This window comes from Mytilus californianus, unplaced genomic scaffold (assembly GCF_021869535.1).
Source record: "Mytilus californianus isolate M0D057914Y unplaced genomic scaffold, xbMytCali1.0.p SCAF_7, whole genome shotgun sequence".
NCBI classification, from domain to species: domain Eukaryota; kingdom Metazoa; phylum Mollusca; class Bivalvia; order Mytilida; family Mytilidae; genus Mytilus; species Mytilus californianus.
Window position 1 is genome coordinate 112372697 of NW_026262723.1, and position 20672 is coordinate 112393368.

A 20672-nucleotide genomic window follows, 5' to 3' on the forward strand; every position below is an offset into this window, starting at 1 on the left:
AAGTTTAATTTTGGACCCCAATTTGGACCAACTTTAAAACTGGGCCAAAAATCTAAAATCTACATACATGTTTAGATTCAGAATATCAAAGAACCCCATATATTCAATTTTTGTTGAAATCAAACAAAGTTTTATTTTGGACCCCAACTTGGACAAACTTGAAAACTGAGCCCATAATCAAAAATCTGAACACATGTTTAGATTCAGCATATCAAAGAACCCCAAAAATTCAATTTTTGTTAAAATCAAACTAAGTTTAATTTTGGACCCTTTGGACCTTAATGTAGACCAATTTATAAAACGGGACCCAAAATTAAAAATCTAAATACACGGTTAAATTTGGCATATCAAAGAACCCCAATAATTCAATTTTTGATGAAATCAAACAAAGTTTAATTTTGGACCCTTTTGACCTCAATATGAACCAATTTGATAGCGGGGCCCACAAATAAAAAATTCTAAATACATGGTTAGATTCAGCATATCAAAGAACCTCATATATTCAATTTTTGTTGAAATCAAACAAATTTTAATTTTGGACCCCAATTTGGACAAACTTGAAAACTGGGCCAAAAATCAAAAATCTAAATACATGTTTAGATTCAGCATATCAAAGAACCCCATATATTCAATTTTTGTTAAAATCAAACAAAGTTTAATTTTGGACCCTTTGGACCTTAATGTAGACCAATTTGAAAACTGGACCCATAATTAAAAATCTAAATACACGGTTAGATTCGGCATAACAAATAAATAAATGTGGTCAAAGATTTTACAAATCTAATGCGCCATACTGTGCAATTAAAGATTACTTCTTGAAATTTTTCAATATTTGAAATTTGAAAAAAAAATAATATTTGAAGAATAATTCTTTTTAATTTCTGAAATCTGAAATGAGAAAAAATTGACCCTCCACAATTTCTTTTTACCCCCCCCCCCCCCTTTCCCCCAAAAAATTCTTTCCCTCAAGATATGGTCATAATCTCAATTCAAATTTCCAATGGAATTTGCAGCCATAATTACCCATTTAAATTTACCATAGTGCTAACTTAATCTATGTTATAATAGAATTTAAAATATAGTGTCAAATCTTTCATATGGATTTTTTTGTAAAAAAAAAAGATGCAACATTTGCAGATATTTTTACTGGTCTTCCTTTATAAATATGCATTTCTTTAAACATAATTTAAAAGCAGTGTAAGGGAAGTAACCAAAACGTTGTATTTGGATTACCTCCCTTACACTGTTTTAAATTATCTTAATTGTTCATTAACCATTACTTTATACATAATTTAAAAGCAGTGTAAGGGAGATAATTTCAATGATGTATTTGATTTATCTCCCTTACACTGCTTTAAATTATGTTTTGTACTAAAGTATTTGTCCATTAACCAGGACAACCTTGTTTTTCCCCCTTTTTTGCCCCTAATTCTTAAACGGTTTGAGCCATAACCCCCCAAAGCAAATCCTAACCATCCCTTTGTGGTATGGAAACTTGTAGTATAATTTCAGAGAGATCCATACACTGTTCCACAGTTATTGTCTGGAAACTAGAAAATGCTTATTTTTGGCCCCTTTTTGGCCCCTAATTCCTTAACTGTTGGTACCATAACCCCCAAAATCAATCCCCACCTTCCTTTTGTGGTATTGAACCTTATGGTAAAATTTCACAGAGATCCATTCACTTAAACTAAAGTTAGAGTGCGAAAACTAATGTGTATTCGGACGACGACGCTGGACGACGACGACGCCGGACGACGACGACGCCGGACGACGACGACGACGCCAACGTCATACCAATATACGACCACAAAAATTTTTTTGCGGTCGTATAAAAATCTGAACTTTTTTTTCAAGTAGTCACTGAACCATGAAAATGAGGTCAAGGACATTGGACATGTGACTGACGGAAACTTCGTAACATGAGGCATCCATATACAAAGTATGAAGCATCCAGGTCTTCCATCTTCTAAAATATAAAGCTTTTAAGAAGTTAGCTAACGCCGCCGCCGCCGCCGGATCGCTATCCCTATGTCGAGCTTTCTGCGACAAAAGTCGCAGGCTCGACAAAAAACTGCAAAATTTCCTTAAAATTACCAATTCAGGGGCAGCAACCCCACTACGGTGAAAATTTCAGGACAGATAGATGTTAACCTGATGAACATTATTTACCACTGACAGATTTGCTCTAAATGCTTTAGTTTCAAAGATATAAGCCAAAATCTGCATTTTACCCCTATGTTCTATTTTTAGCCATGTCGCCATGCTGGTTGGTAGGCGGGGTCATCGGACACATTTTTTAAACTAGATACCCTAATGATGATTGTGGCCAAGTTTGGTTAAATTTGTCTCAGAAGTATTAGAGGAGAAGGTTTTTGTAAAAGATTACAAAAATTTACAAAAAGTTGCAAAAAATTGACTATAAAGGGCAATAACTCCTTAAGGGGTCAATTGACCATTTTGGTCCTGTTGACTTATTTGTAGATCTTACTTCGCTGAACATTATTGCTGTTTACAGTTTATCTCTATCTATAATAATATTCAGATAATAACCAAAAACTGCAAAATTTCCTTAAAATTACCAATTCAGGGGCAGCAACCCAACAATGGGTTGTCTGATTTGTCTGAAAATTTCAGGGCAGATAGATCTTGACCTGATGAACAATTTTATCCCATGTCAGATTTGCTCTATATGCTTTGGTTTCAGAGATATAAGCCAATATCTAAATTTTACCCCTATGTTCTATTTTTAGCCATGGCGGTCATCTTGGTTGGCGGGCTGGGTCATCGGACAATTTTTTAAACTAGAAACCCCAATGATGATTGTGGCCAAGTTTGGTTAAATTTGGCCTAGTAGTTTCAGAGGAGAAAATTTTTGTAAAAGTTAACGACGACGGACGACAAGTGATGAGAAAAAGCTCACTTGGCCCTTCGGGCCAGGTAAGCTAAAAGGACGGGACAGAGAGTTCCTCTATAGAAACTCAGGCTTCTGAAGAGCCAAGTACATCTTCTAATGCTACGATTAAGCGTGAAAATGCGGCAACAACTTCAAGTGGTACTGGAAAATTTATAAGAAAATTCCAAAACAGCTGGCTATACGAGTTCTCCTGGTTGATCTATAATGAATACGAAAATAAAATGAGCTGATAATTTTGACAGGGCCTTCCTGATTTAGCTGGCCAATCGGATTTCATTGAGGGATCTTAATCACAACAAAAGATATATAAAATGCTTTGCTGAGCGCAGCCTGATACGACCGCAGTGGTCGAACCCTGAACAGTTGGGGCAAATTTGGACACAATATTCAAGCTTGATACTATCTGAATTTGGATTGTGATCAAATTTTTGCCATAATATAGGTTTCTAACACAAAATAAATGTGGTCAAAGATTTTACAAATCTAATGTGCAATACTGTGCAATTGAAGATTTCTTCTTGAAATTTTTCAAAAATTTGAAATTTAAAAATGTTAAAAAAATGAACCAATTAAAAAATATTGGAACCCCCCCACCCCCCCTTTCAAACTTTTTGAATCCCCCTTGGAGCATTAACCATCAAACTCAATCCCAGTCTTTCCTATGTAGTATGGAACCTTGTAGTACAATATTAGAGAGATCCATACACTTAAACATAAGTTATTGTCTGGAAACTTTAAAATGTTTGTTTTGGCTGCTTTTTTGCACTTAATTCCTGCATGTTTGGGGCAATTACCCCCAAACTCAATCCTAGCCTTCCCTTTGTGATATGGAACCTTGATGTACAATGTCAGAGAGATCCATACACTTACACACAAGCTATTGTCTGGAAGCTACAAAAATGCTTGTTTTAGGCCCCTTTTTGGCCCTTAATTCCTAATCTGTTGGCACCATATATAACCCCCAAAATGAATCCCAACCTTGTACTTGTGGTATTAAACATTGTGGAACAATTTCAGAGCAATTGAATTACTTATACTCAAGTTATTATCCTGAAAGTAAAAAAATGCTTGTTTTGTGTCCCTTTTGGGCTCCTAATTCATAAACGGTTGGGACAATCATCTGCCAGATTAAATCCCAATCTTCCTTTTATGGTATTGAACCTTCTTAAAATTTTTTTCATAGAGATCCATTCACTTAAACTAAAGTTGTTGTTTGGAAATCAAATGTGTTTTCAGTTGACGACGATGCAAACGATGACGACATCATAGCACTATATGAACCCATACTAAATTTTGCAGTCTTATATAAATTGCTATTCAAAAGATAATGGAAAATTAAGGGCATATTTTAAATTTAAATTTGCTTTCAAAATTTCCAATGGACTTTGCAACCATAAAAGCCCATTTAAATACATCATAAAAGTATAAAAATAGAAAATGACATCATAGTCATGGCTAAAATTAGAAAACCTTGATCAGCAAAATTTAATAGTAATATCTAAAAATAAAATTCCTTTGTCAACTTTAAATATAACTTCAAAAAATAAATGTACAGCTAATCACCTCAAGAGATTACAACATTTCTTTATAACAAAACCATTGTAAGGGAGGTAACTCTAATGCAAAAAATAAACCAAACCCATTTAAATACATCATTAAAGTATTAAATGGAAAATTCAAATACATCATTAGTATTAAATTGAAAACAACATCATTTATTTTGCAAAAAAAATAAAATATAAAGAAATTTTCTTTTTAATTTCTGAAATCTGAAATGAGAAAAAAGTGTTCCCCTCCCACAATTTCTTTTTTACCCCCCCCCCCCCCCCCACTTTTTTTCCCCCTCCCCACCTTTTTCCAAACAAAAAATTCATTCCCTCAAGATATGGTCATAATCACAATTCAAATTTCCATTGGAGTTTGCAACCATAATTACCCATTTAAATACAGCATACAAGTCTTAAAATAGAAAATGACATACATAACCATGGCTAAAATCAATATTCCTTAATCATCATAAATTTAATAGTAACTTCTTAAAGTAAATTGACAGCTGATCGCCTCAAGACAATACAACATTCCTTTATACATAATTTAAAACATTGTTTGTGTTGGATTACCTCCCTTACACTGCTTTTAAAATGTCTTAATTGTACATTAACCAGGAAACCCTTGTTTTTCCCCCTTTTTTGCCCCTAATTCCTAAACGGTTTGGGCCATAAGCCCCCAAAAGCCAATCCTAACCATCCCTTTGTGGTATAGAAACTTGTGTATAATTTCAGAGAGATCCATACATTTAAACACAAGTTATTGTCTGGAAAACTAAATAGATGCTTATTTGGGCCTCTTTTTGGCCCCTAATTTCTTAACTGTTAGGACCATAACCCCCAAAATCAATCCCAACCTTCCTTTTGTGGTTATAAACCTTGTGTTTAAATTTCATAGATTTCTATATCCTTACACTAAAGTTATTGTCCGGAAACCAAGTGTTTTTCCGACGACGACGACGTGATACCAATATACGACCGCTTTTTTGCGGTCGTATAACAAGGGTCAACTATAGGCAATATTTGCTTTGAACTAAGACTAACTTATTTTATGTCTACTATTCTATATAATAGAAAATCTATCGATATGCTTTTTTTTACTAGTCTTCATTAGCTCTACTGACTAGACTTTCATAACAAATTTCTTAGGCGACCTGAAATTATTTCCTGGCCACTGAAATTTTATATCTGGTGGCCAAAAGGCAACCTGGTCTTTAAACCTACTTTGAGGGCTGCATACATTCTTTTTCAATCTTGTTTTTAATTTCTCTCGACTTTGTAACTAAAGACAATCAAGATTATCACCAGGGAATTAAGGACACAGACCGACAGCTAGGATAACTATTACTTTGTACTTATGATACGGATTCCGTAAATTGACATTAGTGTGTACTTTTAGCTGACGGTATATCATGGAACACTGGCAGATTTCCATTTGCGCTTTATTCTTTATTATTACAATTACATACGGAAAAGTAATTTTACTTTGTTTTATGCATATGGTAAAATTTCTAATATCAGATGTGGACTTGACAGTGATGAAGCTCAGAACCAAGATGGAAACCTGAAATCAGTGTATTTTTGCATTGTCTAATTTAAGTAGATTTCCATGTTATTTCTTTTTCAATTTTAAAAATACTTAAAATGAACAAAAGACAAATGGTATTATTTAAAAATATAATTTTCATCATTTTGAAAGCTGTTAAATGCATAATTCACACCTGTACATGTGCACATGAAAAATTGTCCATGCCCATATTACTAGAATAGCAAGTCCATGAATATTTTTACTAGGAAAATAAATGCCAGACATAATTTACTAGCTATGGGCTTATTTTCCTAGGAAATTTTACCCTAGGACTTACTTTTCTAGTAAAATTATGGTTATGGACAGTCAGGGGTAATACTTATACAAGTAATTTTTGTTTACTTGATGAATATTTACTTGTATAAGTAATTTTGTAAGATTTTTATTTTATTTTCAAGGTTTGAATTATGTCCCCTTAATCTTTTCCAAAAATTTATACAAGTAATTATTTTTTACAACCCCTTAAATTCTTAAGTTTTGGGAGGTCAAATTTTCTGGTTTGCTAATTAATTTTTAATTAGAGTTCAACCTTTTATCTCAAGAACTAAGCAAAGAAATCCATTGCGCTAAGATGTTAACTGCACTAGGCCTTTAAAAATTGCAGTAAATAAGCAGTATTTTGAAGATACCAGACAAATGAGATTTTCATAGTCCATGAAATTATACTTTTATGAATAGTAAAGACAACTATTAATGACACACAATTAAACACTCTATTAGAGCAATGTAGTCAAGAGAAATTCAAGAGTAGATGAAAATAAGACTTTTTTACTTACATAAGTAAAAAATATCTGAATGTCTAAGGGATATAACTCTACCTCTAAGATAATTTACCTGTACCACTAGTTTTGGCCTAAAATTCGAAGTACATCTGATGAAAGATTTTTGACATTTTTTAAACACTTAAGTGTCTACTTCAGTCGATTCAATTCGTTTAAGTAAAAGATTTGAACTGATTTGATGTTTAAAGACGCTCAAATTCAAGCTTAAATATGAAAAATCCCATAAAACGTCACTTTTCAGATGGTTTTTGTCTAAAATGTAAGTGGACGCATCCGTCTTCTGTCTCAACCTTTATATATGTTATGTATTATCATCAAATACAATATATATCTAAATATTAAGACTGAACACAAATGCGGCCACTTCAATTTTAGACAAAACCGTCTTAAAAACAGCACAAATGCTAAAATTGTGAAGATTTCAGTAATTTTGCATGAATTTATGATGCTAGTACCTGATACATGTGCATTGTATTGTCAGAACAGCCAATATTTATGGAACAAAAGCATTCTCCTTTCTGCTCTTTGGTCGGGTTGTTGTCTCTTTGACACATTCCCCATTTCCATTCTCAAGTTTACTTTCCAATAAACAGCTAAAAGTTTACATTTCAACAAATTTGTAAATATGTTATATTTTGGGGCCAAAAGCGGTCTTACCGAACCTACTCCTTTTACTACGGGACCAAATTTACTGTTACAATTACTCCTATAAGGACACATTAACAATTTCCTACCACTAAAAAGAATGACAGATCATTATCTGCTGAATGTTTTGAGGTGACAATGTTTTGTATTTGTTATAATATTTAAAATATAAGCCAAAAACATGACAACTCTTATGTTCTATTTTTTGCAAAAGAAGTAATTCTTTTTTGCTTGGCTGGCATACACAATCTAATTTTTATGTAAATTTATTTATATATATATATATATATATATATCTAACAGATCAGTTCTATTAGTTTTACCTATAAGGTCAACATAACTGTAGTCCCCCTTGTGCAATAGTGCTCTCTCTGTGCCAACACCAACCATTACTGAGGTACCATTTGGGGGCTCAAGGAAGTGTACATCCCATACATGTATTCCACTTGTAAAACCTTTAGTTCCTCTCACACCTGTTAAAAAAACAAAAACAGCTTATTAGTAACAACATTAAAATAACAATAAATTAATTTGAATGATTGTGAACTCACATCAGTTCTTAATTACACCAATGTTAATTCTTAATTAAATGAAACATTTTGTCTTTTAAAACTTGGTATCACTGACTTTAATTCATGCACATAACAGCAACCATGACCTTAATAATCTCAAACATACACAACCAACAGGTAACACATACAACATAAGTTTTAGGCACTGTTCAGAAATCATGTGTCTGTGGACACCATAATGATTAATTGATTGTTGTTTTTTTTTTGTCCAGTGGCAAATATTTCATGCATGTTCAGGACGATGGACACCAATATCATTTAATGATATGTTCTTAGGTCTGTATAGGTATGGTATACACACATTCAACTGATTTAAAAAGGTATAAGATGACATTATATTCATAAGTTATGGTTTGCCGAGGTCTCATCGCTATACATATTCATAAATAGAAGGGATGTTTATAAGTTGTGCAATTTGTTAATCGTCAACTGATATAATAAGCACGCTAAAATACTACATGTGTTGAAACAACAGTACACAATACACTAGTTATGTCAATAAAATACAGAATTATCAGAAGAATGAAATCACCAGACTTGAATGTAATCATATAAAACTCGCACAAACATGAAGAAAAGTCCAATGATACCAAGATTACTTTTAAACCCGTTGTTCCTACAACATCTCAATAATTTATACAATGTATTTTATTCAAATTCATAAAAGTCTGTATCTTCTCACCAAGCAATATCAGTTTTTTAAGCAAAATTTTCATAGAAAGTACATTTGTATTCCTTTGTTTCATTCAGGGAATACTCTGCCATTCTTTTATTTCATCAAAAACATTACTGTAATACAAATGTATAACTCTATGATAATGGACACTAAGTGAGGATATGTTTTACAAGGCCAAAATGCCATGCAAAACTTTTAAACACAATAGTTACGATAAACTGTGCCATTTATAATGGCTGTTGATTTACCTCCACTCAAACATCTTTTCTCTGGAGTTGTCTCCCCTCACCTGTAACACAAACCATTAATAATACATGTTCAAAAAACACGTATAAAACGTGTTGTATAAAAATCAATGTAGTGAAAATCCTTCAAAAAAGACCAATACTATTTACAATTAAAAAAATTCTTTGGCCATTACTTTTTTTTTAAATGTAGTTATAAATAATTTATTTATATAAGAACGGAAAAATCTACCAAATGTCAATATGAAACAAAAATGTATCAAAATAATAAAAGCTTACATTTAAAAAATATTAAAAAGAATCAATAAACCTGAATAACATAGCTGAGAAAGTGATACAGAAGATTGTTTCCCCGAGAAAAACATTGTCAATCAAGGTACTCCAAGATTATTGACAATGTTTCTTCGACGGTAACAATCTGTTTTATCACCCTCTCAGCTTTGTGCTATAAAATGAAAATACTGAATCTATTGTTATCAAGTTAATTTATAATGTCTTTATGAATTATTGATTTAAAATTAAAATCATTGTCTTTTTAAATTATTGATTTATAATTAAAATCCTTGTCTTTTTAAATTATTGATTTAAAATTAAAATCCTTGTCTTTTAAATTATTGATTGCTCTGTATGAGAGGGTGACATTAAACAAATTGTTATCCCCTCATATGTAAGAGTATCAACCAAAAAAAAAACGGCATTTTAACATTAAGTATAATAAAACTGAATATCCCTATCAGGATTTAAGAAATTTATTATTCCATAATATAGTTTTAAAATATTGATATAGGTAAAAAAGACACAGCACTGTAACAGGATATAAAAGGTCTTTTATATAAGGTAAAAGTTATACATATGAACATATAAAAATACTTTATATACAAAATAAAATAAAGAATTTAAAGATCTTTATCTTAAAGTATTTATACATAAATTATATAACAAAGTTACATATTTATTAAAATGTTGAAACTGTGTATAAAAAAAAGGTGTTGGAGATACATGTATTTCATACTTTCTATTAAACTGTTTACCCTAAATGTAAATTAAAAAAACATGATTGCAAAATGTCACTTTGTAACTATACAATATAAAACAAGTTACATGTATGTTCTTTCTCAAGTGTTGATTTCAGGACAAATAAATATATATTTTACATAAAAATTGAATGATTTTGATAGAACATTGTATTTTACACAAGAATATGAAACACCCTACTCATAAAACAAGCTGTCACATCAAAATCATTCAAGAATTGCTTGCATGCAGAAATATAAGCCAAATTAAAAAAAAAAAATCCATAATTCTGCAAAAAGTAAATCTGTGGTTAAGTATGGTCATCAACTACTCATCATTACTAATATGAAAAAGGTTGTACAAAAGGACAAGATAGACAATATCTGCCTAAATAATACTTAAAATAAATGCACAGGAATTGGAAATATTCTGTCATTAAAAGTTGATCATTTTTGCACCTATAAATTTTATATCAGATCTGCAGAAGTCATATACAATTCAAATAAATTCTATTTAAATAACTTTAAAAAAGTCTGATTAAATCTCATATCATTTTTATGTTCAAAATCTCATTAAGTCATTTATTAGAGTGAAAGTACTCTATGTCACTCCAATAGTAAGATTTTGAACATAAAAATGACATTCCTACAAAATATATCTTTATTTCAATCACTGTTATTTTTTTTTTTTTATGTTTTTAGCATGCATGAAAAAAGTTTATAACAAGTTCCAGTGCTGTGTTTCTTTATGAAATACAATGTAGCATTTGATTTGTAATCATGGTAATGAACAGATATAAATAACAGTACAGAAGAGATGAGATTACCTGCAGTGCCTGTACTTTGGTAGACTGGATCTGTATAGAAGTAGACATTCTCCTGGTCTGAGGAGAGCAGTACCTCAGGAGACTTGTTTAACTGGTCCCACACCCAGTTATCAGGATTATAATCAATAGAAGTCCAAGCAAAATTCTCAGGCATCTGACCAACTGTTAATGCTAAAATAAAACATAAAAGTCTGTTAACACTGGTCATTAACTCTGTTATAATCAATATAAGTCCAAGCAAAATTATCAGGCATCTGACCAACTGTTAATGCTAAAATAAACAAAAAAGTCTGTAAATCCTGGTCATTAACTCTGTTGTTTATCTTATGATCAGCAGATCAATGAACTTTTTTAATTAACTATCATGCAGTACTACAATTTAATTAGCAAGACTCAAGATGTATCATATCTGATGCAACACTCCACAATATTGGTAGTTAATCAACATATGACTGAGATCTCCATAGAAAAAAACTGCTTCTATGTTGTTCAACTGTGCCAAACAAGAAATACACATGAAAAATGTCAGGGGAATTACTAAAATAAGTGATTTATAAAATCACTTATTTAAGTAGCAAATTAGAAATTCTGTGATTTTATAGTTTTACCAAAATTTTAAAAACATACAGGTTTAGATTATATCTTATCATTAGTAAAATTGAAAAAAAAATAAACCTTTTGATTCTTTTAAGTAGCAAGGTTTATGCCTTTGATGCAATCATTCAGCTGTAAATTCTATATTTGGTGAAAAAATGCTATAATGAAGGCTTTACATAATGAAATAATACTTTCTTAACAGATTTTTCCCAGCAGTGGGAGTATTTTTCCTGTTAAATTCAAGGTTTCATCTTACAGATTATGTAATAAAATTTTACTGTTCGGGGGTGTTGAAATTATTGGGGGTAATTAAAATAATAATACTTAAAGAAGTGATTTTTTGGAAGAAAATAGAGGCATGATACTTAAACAAGTGATTTTCATGTCATTATCCCAGATTCAGTACAATGTCATCACCTGACATGACCGGTCATCCTATAAACACAGATGTTGGTTCTGATAATTTTAGCAACATAATTAGTCCCTGGATAATTAGTAGTGTATATTTAAAGCTACAATAAAATTAAATCACTTAGTCTAGTGATTTATTTGTACTACTTAAATAGGTGATTATTAAAGAAAGACAACTCTTACTTCCAACATTTGTGAACAACATGTTACTTGAATCAGTGATTTAGAAATCATTCATTTAAGTAAGACCCCTGACTGATACATGTACATGCACAATAACAGGACTTACGTATACACTACTTCTGAATCATAGGGAGAAGTGACTTCTCTTTTAGAAATTGATAGGGAGAAGTAGTGAGACTTAAAAAGAGAAGACTGCTTCTGAAGTTCCTCTCTGGCGGCGCTATAATGTTTGATTTCAACAATGATATATCAGTGTTCCAGCTAGGATTTCAAAAGGGCAGGGAGCCAATCATGAAAAGGGCACTTTAGCACGATGATTGATATTTCAAAAAGGGCATGTCAAACATTGTCTTATGTTAACTGCAGGGGTTTCAGCTAGGAGTTTTGAGGGAGTTTAGTCAATTTTACGCTAGATGAAAATCAACCTTATTTTGGGTAACAATATTAAAGGGACCATGCAAGGATGTATACTAGCTCAGTCTTCCCTAGAACATTTTTGATGCATGGTAGGTCTAAGGTTAAGATGCAATGCAGCGGCATTTTGTAGAATTATTTTTATTTCATTGTGCATACATGTCAGTTAAATAACTACACATAAATCTGCAATACAGTCAGGAACAATACCTAACATTTTCTCCAGGGGCCAGGGTGGATCCCAAAACTTTTTTCCAAGGGCCCAGTAGAAATTTTAAGGCCCTACCAGGGTATTTTTACTACAGGTACATACTTATTAATAGTCTTGAATGTTCTTATAAAGGCAATAATATATGTTTGAAATGCCTAATACATGTAGCCCAGTGTTTCTGATTATGATAGAAATAATAAATGAATTATAATAAACCACATTGAGTTTTTCAGGATTTAAAATCCATTTAATCATGTCTATTCAGACTGTTAAACTTATATTTGTAATATTATATATGAAAAATATATAAAAAAATCCCCCCCCCCCCCCCTTTTTCCATTTTACACACCTCTAGATGTAGAGTATTAAAGTATTATCAGTTTCACCCCAAAAAAGTATTCATTTTTAAAGAAATAATCTTAGCAGTTAATCAAAATGAAAATCTTACTGTCTATAAATAAAATGTAACTGTTTCTTGTTAAAGGGGTTTTCCGAATTTTCCTGCCAAAAAAGCACATGGCTTTCAACAAATGTAAACAAAGCAGTCAATTTGTGATCATGGATTACAGCTTTAATTAATTTAATTTGGATATACATGTAGATATTCAATGAAAGGTACAGTCAAGCATTGTTTTTACTTTTTCGGGATTGAAACTAGTTTAAAAGATCAATTTAAAAAAAAAATCTTTGACATATAAACAACTGACGATCTACAGATACATCAAACGCAAATTGTCACCTTTTGAGAAATATTGAAATTTAAATGCTGACTGACCGAATTAAATGAGAAAAATTATTACAATGATCAATTATGAAGTTTAATTAACGGATTAATGACCCATCCGATGTCGATAAGCGGATATCTGTAATCACAACTTATTACACCTGCTGTAAAAGTTAATTAGCTGAGGGTCATAAACTTGTCATAAATATGAAGACAGGTAGAATAATTGTATTTTCATCAAAATATTACGGCAATAAAGGCATGGACTTACGAAAAAAGGGCAGGGCGTCTTAAAAAGGGCACAGGGCGTCAGAAAAAGGACACAGGGCGGCACTCGGGAAAGGGCGGGCGAACCGCCCTGTGAAAACGTCCTAGCTGGAACACTGTATATCTTACCACTTGTATCCTATTCATTTAATTCTTTTTGTATTGTCCATATTAAATCACGTCTGAATATATTATTACAGTAACAGTAGTCTCAGTTTATGTCTTAAGTTGTCCTTTATTTGCAGTAGACAAATTACTAGACTTACCTATACAACCAAGAGAAACTTGGTTAATTCTGTTCTCTATTTGACTGAAAAGACTAAATGTGTGGCTAACAAGGGTATGTCTATTTCTGTTAAATCTGACTGATTTCTTCTGTATAATCTGCTTTATCTCTTTAATACAGTGCCAACTCTTCTGTGATAAACAAGAATATTTGTACTATTGAACACATTGCTGTTTTGTATAAATCATAACTCGTACACAAATTTCTTATAAGTTATCAATACTTTCCAAACCTCTTAAAATAATTACAAGAACATCATTTCACTTCATTTTTAATAAATAAATTATCTATGCAAGTCTCTTAGATCGGCAATTTGTACATATACAAAAACGTATGTTCGTTGTTTTTCCAATTTTTGTGCTTCATGCTGACCTGAAGAGACAAGCCATTTCCAACTGATTTTTGCAGTTTGTTTTTTTCAAGTACATGTGAACACGTATGTTGTGCTGTAACACAACTGTCACAGGTAAAGGGAGGGATGAGCACTCACAAACATTTTTAATCCTGCCACATGCTATATTTGCCTGGCCTACATGTAAGTCAGGAGCCTGCAATTGAGTGGATGTTGTTAGTTGCTGTCTGTCATATTTGTTTTAAAGTTATAGTTTTGTCATAAATCAGGCTGATGTTTTTTTCGTTCATCTTATATCTTAATATATAATAGTCCATCAATTTACAATACAAAATCACAAAACAACACTACTGGAAGGCAAATTATACTGTATGTACCAGTAATGTTATCGCCAAGTTCAGGTGATCCCAACGTTGTCACGAGGCCCACAAGTCAAATTGCCTTTTAATAAAATGCTCCGCAGGGCGCAGCTTGATACGACCGCAGAGGTCGAACCCTGAACAGTTGGGGGAAGTATGGACACAACATTCAAGCTTGATACAGCTTTGGATTTGGATTGTGATTAAATATTTGACACAGCATAGGTTTCTAACACAGATTGAATGTGGTCTAAGAACTTAAAAATTTTAAATTGGACATTCACCTATTATGGTCCAATATCCAAAATCTAAATACATGGTTAGATTCAGCATATCAAAGAACCCCAAGAATTCAATTTTTGATGAAATCAAACAAAGTTTAATTTTGGACCCTTTTGACCTCAATGTGGACAAAGTTGATAACGGGGCCCAAAAATCAAAAATCTAAATACATGGTTAGATTCAGCATATCAAAGAACCCCATATATTCAATTTTTGTTGAAATCAAACAAAGTTTAATTTTGGACCCCGATTTGGACCAACTTGAAAACTGGGCCCATAATCAAAAATCTAAATACATGTTTAGATTCAGCATATCAAAGAACCCTAAGAATTCAATTTTTGTTAAAATCAAACTAAGTTTAATTTTGGACCCTTTGGACCTTAATGTAGACCAATTTGAAAACGGAACCAAAAAATTAAGAATCTAAATACACGGTTAGATTCGGCATATCAAAGAACCCCAATAATTCAATTTTTGATGAAATCAAACAAAGTTTAATTTTGGACCCTTTTGACCTCAATGTGGACAAAGTTGATAACGGGGCCCAAAAATCAAAAATCTAAATACATGGTTAGATTCAGCATGTCAAAGAACCCCATATATTCAATTTTTGTTGAAATCAAACAAAGTTTAATTTTGGACCCCGATTTGGACCAACTTGTAAACTGGGCCCATAATCAAAAATCTAAATACATGTTTAGATTCAGCATATCAAAGAACCCTAAGAATTCAATTTTTGTTAAAATCAAACTAAGTTTAATTTTGGACCCTTTGGACCTTAATGTAGACCAATTTGAAAACGGAACCCAAAATTTAAGAATCTAAATACACAGTAAGATTCGGCATATCAAAGAACCCCAATAATTCAATTTTTGATGAAATCAAACAAAGTTTAATTTTGGACCCTTTGGACCTCAATGTGGACCAATTTAAAAACGGGGCCCAAATTCCAAAAACTAAATACACGGTTAAATTCAGCATATTAAAGAACCCCATGAAATCAAGAATAAAACCCCATTGAAATTGGTCAAGAAATAAGCAATTTATAGGAAGTATCTTCTTTTGCACAATCCTGTGCTATTAAATATTTCTTGCTATTGCGCAATACTGTACAATTGACAATTTCTTGCTATTGCGCAATATTGTGCTATTGGATATTTCTTGCTATTGCGCAATACTGTGCAATTGAAGATTTCTTGCTATTGCGCAATACTGTGCAATTGAAGATTTCTTGCTATTGTGCAATTGAAAATTTCTTGCTATTGCACAATACTTATTATATAATAATTTACACATCCTGTTTGGTGTGTATCTCCTACCATATCATTATTATTTGATTTTAAATATAAATCAGAAATAACCAACTTAAAATGGAAAATTTTAAAAGAAACAAAAAAGGAAAAAAAAATAAATCCCCCCCCAAAATTTTGTGAACCCCCATTATGATTCATCACCCCCAAACTCAATCCCAGCCTTCCCTTTGTGGTATGGTACCTTGCAGTACAATTTCAGAGAGATCCATACACTTGAACACAAGTTAATGTCTGGAAACTAGAAAAAAATGTGTTTTTTGGCCCCTTTTTGGCCCCAAATTCCTAAACGTTTAGGGCAATTACCCCCAAACTCAAACCCAGCTTTCCCTTTGTGATATGGAACCTTGTAGTACAATTTCAGAAAGATCCATACACTTACACACAAGTTATTGTCATGAAACTAGAAAAATGCTTGTTTTTTGCCCCTTTTTTGGCCCCTAATTCCTAAAATTTGGAGGCAATTACCCCCAAAATCAATCCAAGCATTCCTTTAGTGATATGGAACCTTGTGGTACAATGTCAGAGAGATCCATACACTAACACACAAGTTATGTCTGGAAGTTACAAAAATGCTTATTTTTGGCCCCTTTTTGCTTTACTGTTATTACCATAACCCCCAAAATCAATCCCAACCTTCCTTTTGTGGTATTGAACCTTGTGGTAAAATTTCATAAAGATCCATTCACTTAAACTAAAGTTAGAGTGCGAAAACCAATGTGTCTTCGGACGACGACGACGCCAACGTCATACCAATATACGACCACAAAAATTTTTTTGCGGTCGTATAAAAACAGAGAAGGTCTTACCTTTCATATTTTTATAATCCCTTATTACAGCCGTAAGCAGAAATAATCTAATCACCAATAAACTGGATAATACTGGTTTAACTCGGGTAATATTTATCCAGACTACTGTCATTTAGTACTCCGTTAAACCAAAATACCAGACATAATTAGTTATCAAAATAAAATAATTAAATCTTTAAAAAAGAAATACAATTTTATGATTACTGTAGAGGTGTTTCGCTGACCGATCTGTGTGACCAATATACTCTGCAATCAATAGGTTTGTTTACAACTATGTCAATGGTTTCGGGTGAAGGTCAATCAAGGCAAAAGAATAACGGAAAGACTTCGGTAATCATCGCTATTAAGGACGTGGATGGGGGTCGTTCTTTTCCTTATTCTTGCTTTTTTGAGCCCAATATTTTCTATTCTCTATATCTTAGCACTCCCATTATTATCTTTTCTTTATTCTTTTAGCCTTTTTTCTCTTTTAGAAATTGATAGGGAGAAGTACTGAGACTTAAAATAGAAGTGCTTCTGAAGTTCCTCTCTGGCGGCGCTATAATGTTTGATTTCAACAATGATATATCTTACCACTTGTATCCTATTTATTTAATTCTTTTTGTATTGTCCATATTAAATCACGTCTGAATATATTATTACAGTAACAGTAGTCTCAGTTTATGTCTTAAGTTGTCCTTTATTTGCAGTAGACAAATTAAATTACTAGACTTACCTATACAACCAAGAGAAACTTCGTTAATTCTGTTCTCAATTTGACTGAAAAGACTAAATGTGTGGCTAACAAGGGTATGTCTATTTCTGTTAAATCTGACTGATTTCTTCTGTATAATCTGCTTTATCTCTTTAATACAGTGCCAACTCTTCTGTGATAAACAAGAATATTTGTACTATTGAACACATTGCTGTTTTGTATAAATCATAACTCGTACACAAATTTCTTATAAGTTATCAATACTTTCCAAACCTCTTAAAATAATTACAAGAACATCATTTCACTTCATTTTTAATAAATAAATTATCTATGCAAGTCTCTTAGATCGGCAATTTGTACATATACAAAAACGTATGTTCGTTGTTTTTCCAATTTTTGTGCTTCATGCTGACCTGAAGAGACAAGCCATTTCCAACTGATTTTTGCAGTTTGTTTTTTTCAAGTACATGTGAACACGTATGTTGTGCTGTAACACAACTGTCACAGGTAAAAGGAGGGATGAGCACTCACAAACATTTTGTCACGAGGCCCACAAGTCAAATTGCCTTTTAAAAACAGAGAAGGTTACCTTTCATATTTTTATAATCCCTTATTGCAGCCGTAGGCAGAAATAATCTAATCACCAATATACTGCCTTAACTGGATAATACTGGTTAACTCGGGTAATATTTATCCAGACTACTGTCATTTACATGTTAGTACTCAGTACTCCGTTAAACCCAAATACCAGACATAATTAGTTATCAAAATATAATAATTAAATCTTTAAAAAGAAATATACCTTTATGATTACTGTAGAGGTGTTTCGCTGACCGATCTGTGTGACCAATATACTCTGCAATCAATATGTTTGTTTACAACTATGTCAATGGTTTCGGGTGAAGGTCAATCAAGGCAAAGAATAACGGAAAGACTTCGGCAATCTTCGCTAATAAAGATGTGGATGGGGGTCCTTCTTTTCTTTATTCTGCATTTTTTTTTAGCTGAATATTTTCTACTCTCTATATTTTAGCACCCCCATTATTATCTATTCTTTATTCTTTTACCCTTTTTCTTTTATATTTTTCTGTTTTTCAAATCTGCACTTTTTGTCCATTATTCTCTATTCTATATACCACACCCAGACCCTCATATAACAGTTGTTTTTTTAAAACGTTTTACAAGTGAGGTCGTCTATTACTAGGGTAATAATGAGGGTCTGAATGTTAACAGAATAGTATAATCACTATTCATGTAGAATAAAAAAAGATAGAACAGTTCAAACAAAGATATTGTAACATTTCAGTTATATGTTAGGTCAAGTGTGTTATCTGATTGTATCAGGTTTACGTACTTCTTCTATGTTATGGCATCCAGTTATCCATCAGACTTTTGATGATTACTAACTGTTGCGCATGCGTAGGATAATAATAAATAAATATTTACAAAATAATAGTGCCAAAAATAAACAAATACTAACATGACATGTGATTAAAACTATATACACAACTACTACCTTACCCTGGGAACAGTATATCTAACATATGTTCCTGCCTTATCTAACCTCTGTATCTTTAACCCCCTTTGTAGAGGAACCATACGCTAGTATGTAGAACTTGTGATCCGCAATTTCTATGTACAGTGATGCCTCCATCAATATGTTGCAGTGCTCTATATTTACAGTGAAATCCTACCCACACACACTTATATTAAAAATCCTTTGTTTTATAATTAAAATGTTTCTGTGCCTATCATACGGTGGTTAAAAGTCAGTCACTATAAAATATAAAATTCCTTTCCATTTGTTTTCGGTTCCCCTAACCGTTTTGTATACGTAGCTAGATATGCTTTAAAAGTATAACTCATTTCTGTAAGATATCAATATCATTATTCCATAAAATCATTTGTTTTCGTATCACGGTAAGATGATAAAAGAATGAGTGCCTCTTCCTCATGATTTAAAAGATATAAAGTAAAGTATTGTCTAAAAGTTATATTCGGTTCTTCTAAAAAGTCCTTTATATAATCCATATATTGCTTAAAATTCTGTTGGCTATTTATAATTTAAGATAATTTCGATATTAGATCGCACACTTTAGTAAAGTGTCACCACTAGTATGTATATATGGTAAAATAGGTTCATTATTTTTCACTCTGTAAATTGACTAGTATATATGAGTTTTGTGGTTAAGATATTGTTTCTTCTGTTATGGTAGTGGTTAGCTTTTCCTTTTAAAGTCATTATCCTTATTATTATCAACCGCATACTATCTTATAACGGGCTATATGTAGCTGGTATATCAAGCGTCTAGTTAGGCGTTCTACTTTTGCTACACTGGCTGGAGAGAGTTTTCTTGATGTTGCAACCGGTGTGATGTCCAGAATTATTTGCAACTTTTCATTGTCCAAAAGTTCATTAAATTTGATTCCAAGACTATCTAGTACAACAACTGTTTCTAGTAGTATCTTATTCCTCACATTACGGAGTTGTTCACATTTTAATATGAAATGGGTCACAGTTTCGTCATCCTTTGAGCATAGTAGGCATTTCGGATCGGTTTCGTCCTTGTACATTTTTATCCGTTTGCTTTGTAGTATATAGGATCCAGTAAGCAGCTTAAGTTTAACTGGTAGTCTTGTCGTATCTATGGCTGAATGGCAGTTAATTTTGAACAGAGGATGAATTTTCCCTTTTTCCAGGTTTCCTGTTGTGAGATGGTCCAGTCCATTATATAGTGGCAGTAGTTGCACTATTGATTTACTCCAGTAGTTATGTACTGTTCTCTTGATGTTTGAGGTCCATAAGGATTTTTTTACGGGGTTATCCAGATACAATGTAGCCTCTTGTAGATCGTACTTCCTGAGCATATGTTTTATAGCGACAAACCAACTAGAACTTTGGTTGTTTTTTAGGATAAGTTGTCGTCTAGCTAGTGATTTTTCTATGCTTTCTTCGGGCT

General features: G+C 32.2%; 1 protein-coding gene across 7 annotated transcripts in view; it reads right to left on the reverse strand.

The window, feature by feature from the left end:
• The window catches only part of LOC127708019 (SPRY domain-containing SOCS box protein 3-like), a 31994-nt gene extending 13362 nt beyond the window's left edge, over positions 1–18632 (reverse strand). Inside the window, exons 1-5 of one of the 7 annotated variants that reach the window (XM_052212812.1) lie at positions 18515–18632; positions 17734–17884; positions 13886–14033; positions 10813–10983; positions 7803–7952 (exon numbers count right to left, since the gene is read on the reverse strand). In XM_052212812.1, coding sequence (XP_052068772.1) covers positions 7803–7952; positions 10813–10966 — 304 coding nt within the window. In that variant the 5' untranslated portion in view covers positions 10967–10983; positions 13886–14033; positions 17734–17884; positions 18515–18632. Of the gene's footprint in view, positions 1–7802; positions 7953–10812; positions 10984–13885; positions 14037–17018; positions 17040–17733; positions 17885–18301; positions 18398–18514 lie in introns of those variants that run through there. The other 6 variants (XM_052212810.1, XM_052212814.1, XM_052212811.1 and 3 more) reach the window with 6 other exon arrangements.
• Between the last annotated feature and the right edge of the window lie 2040 nt (positions 18633–20672).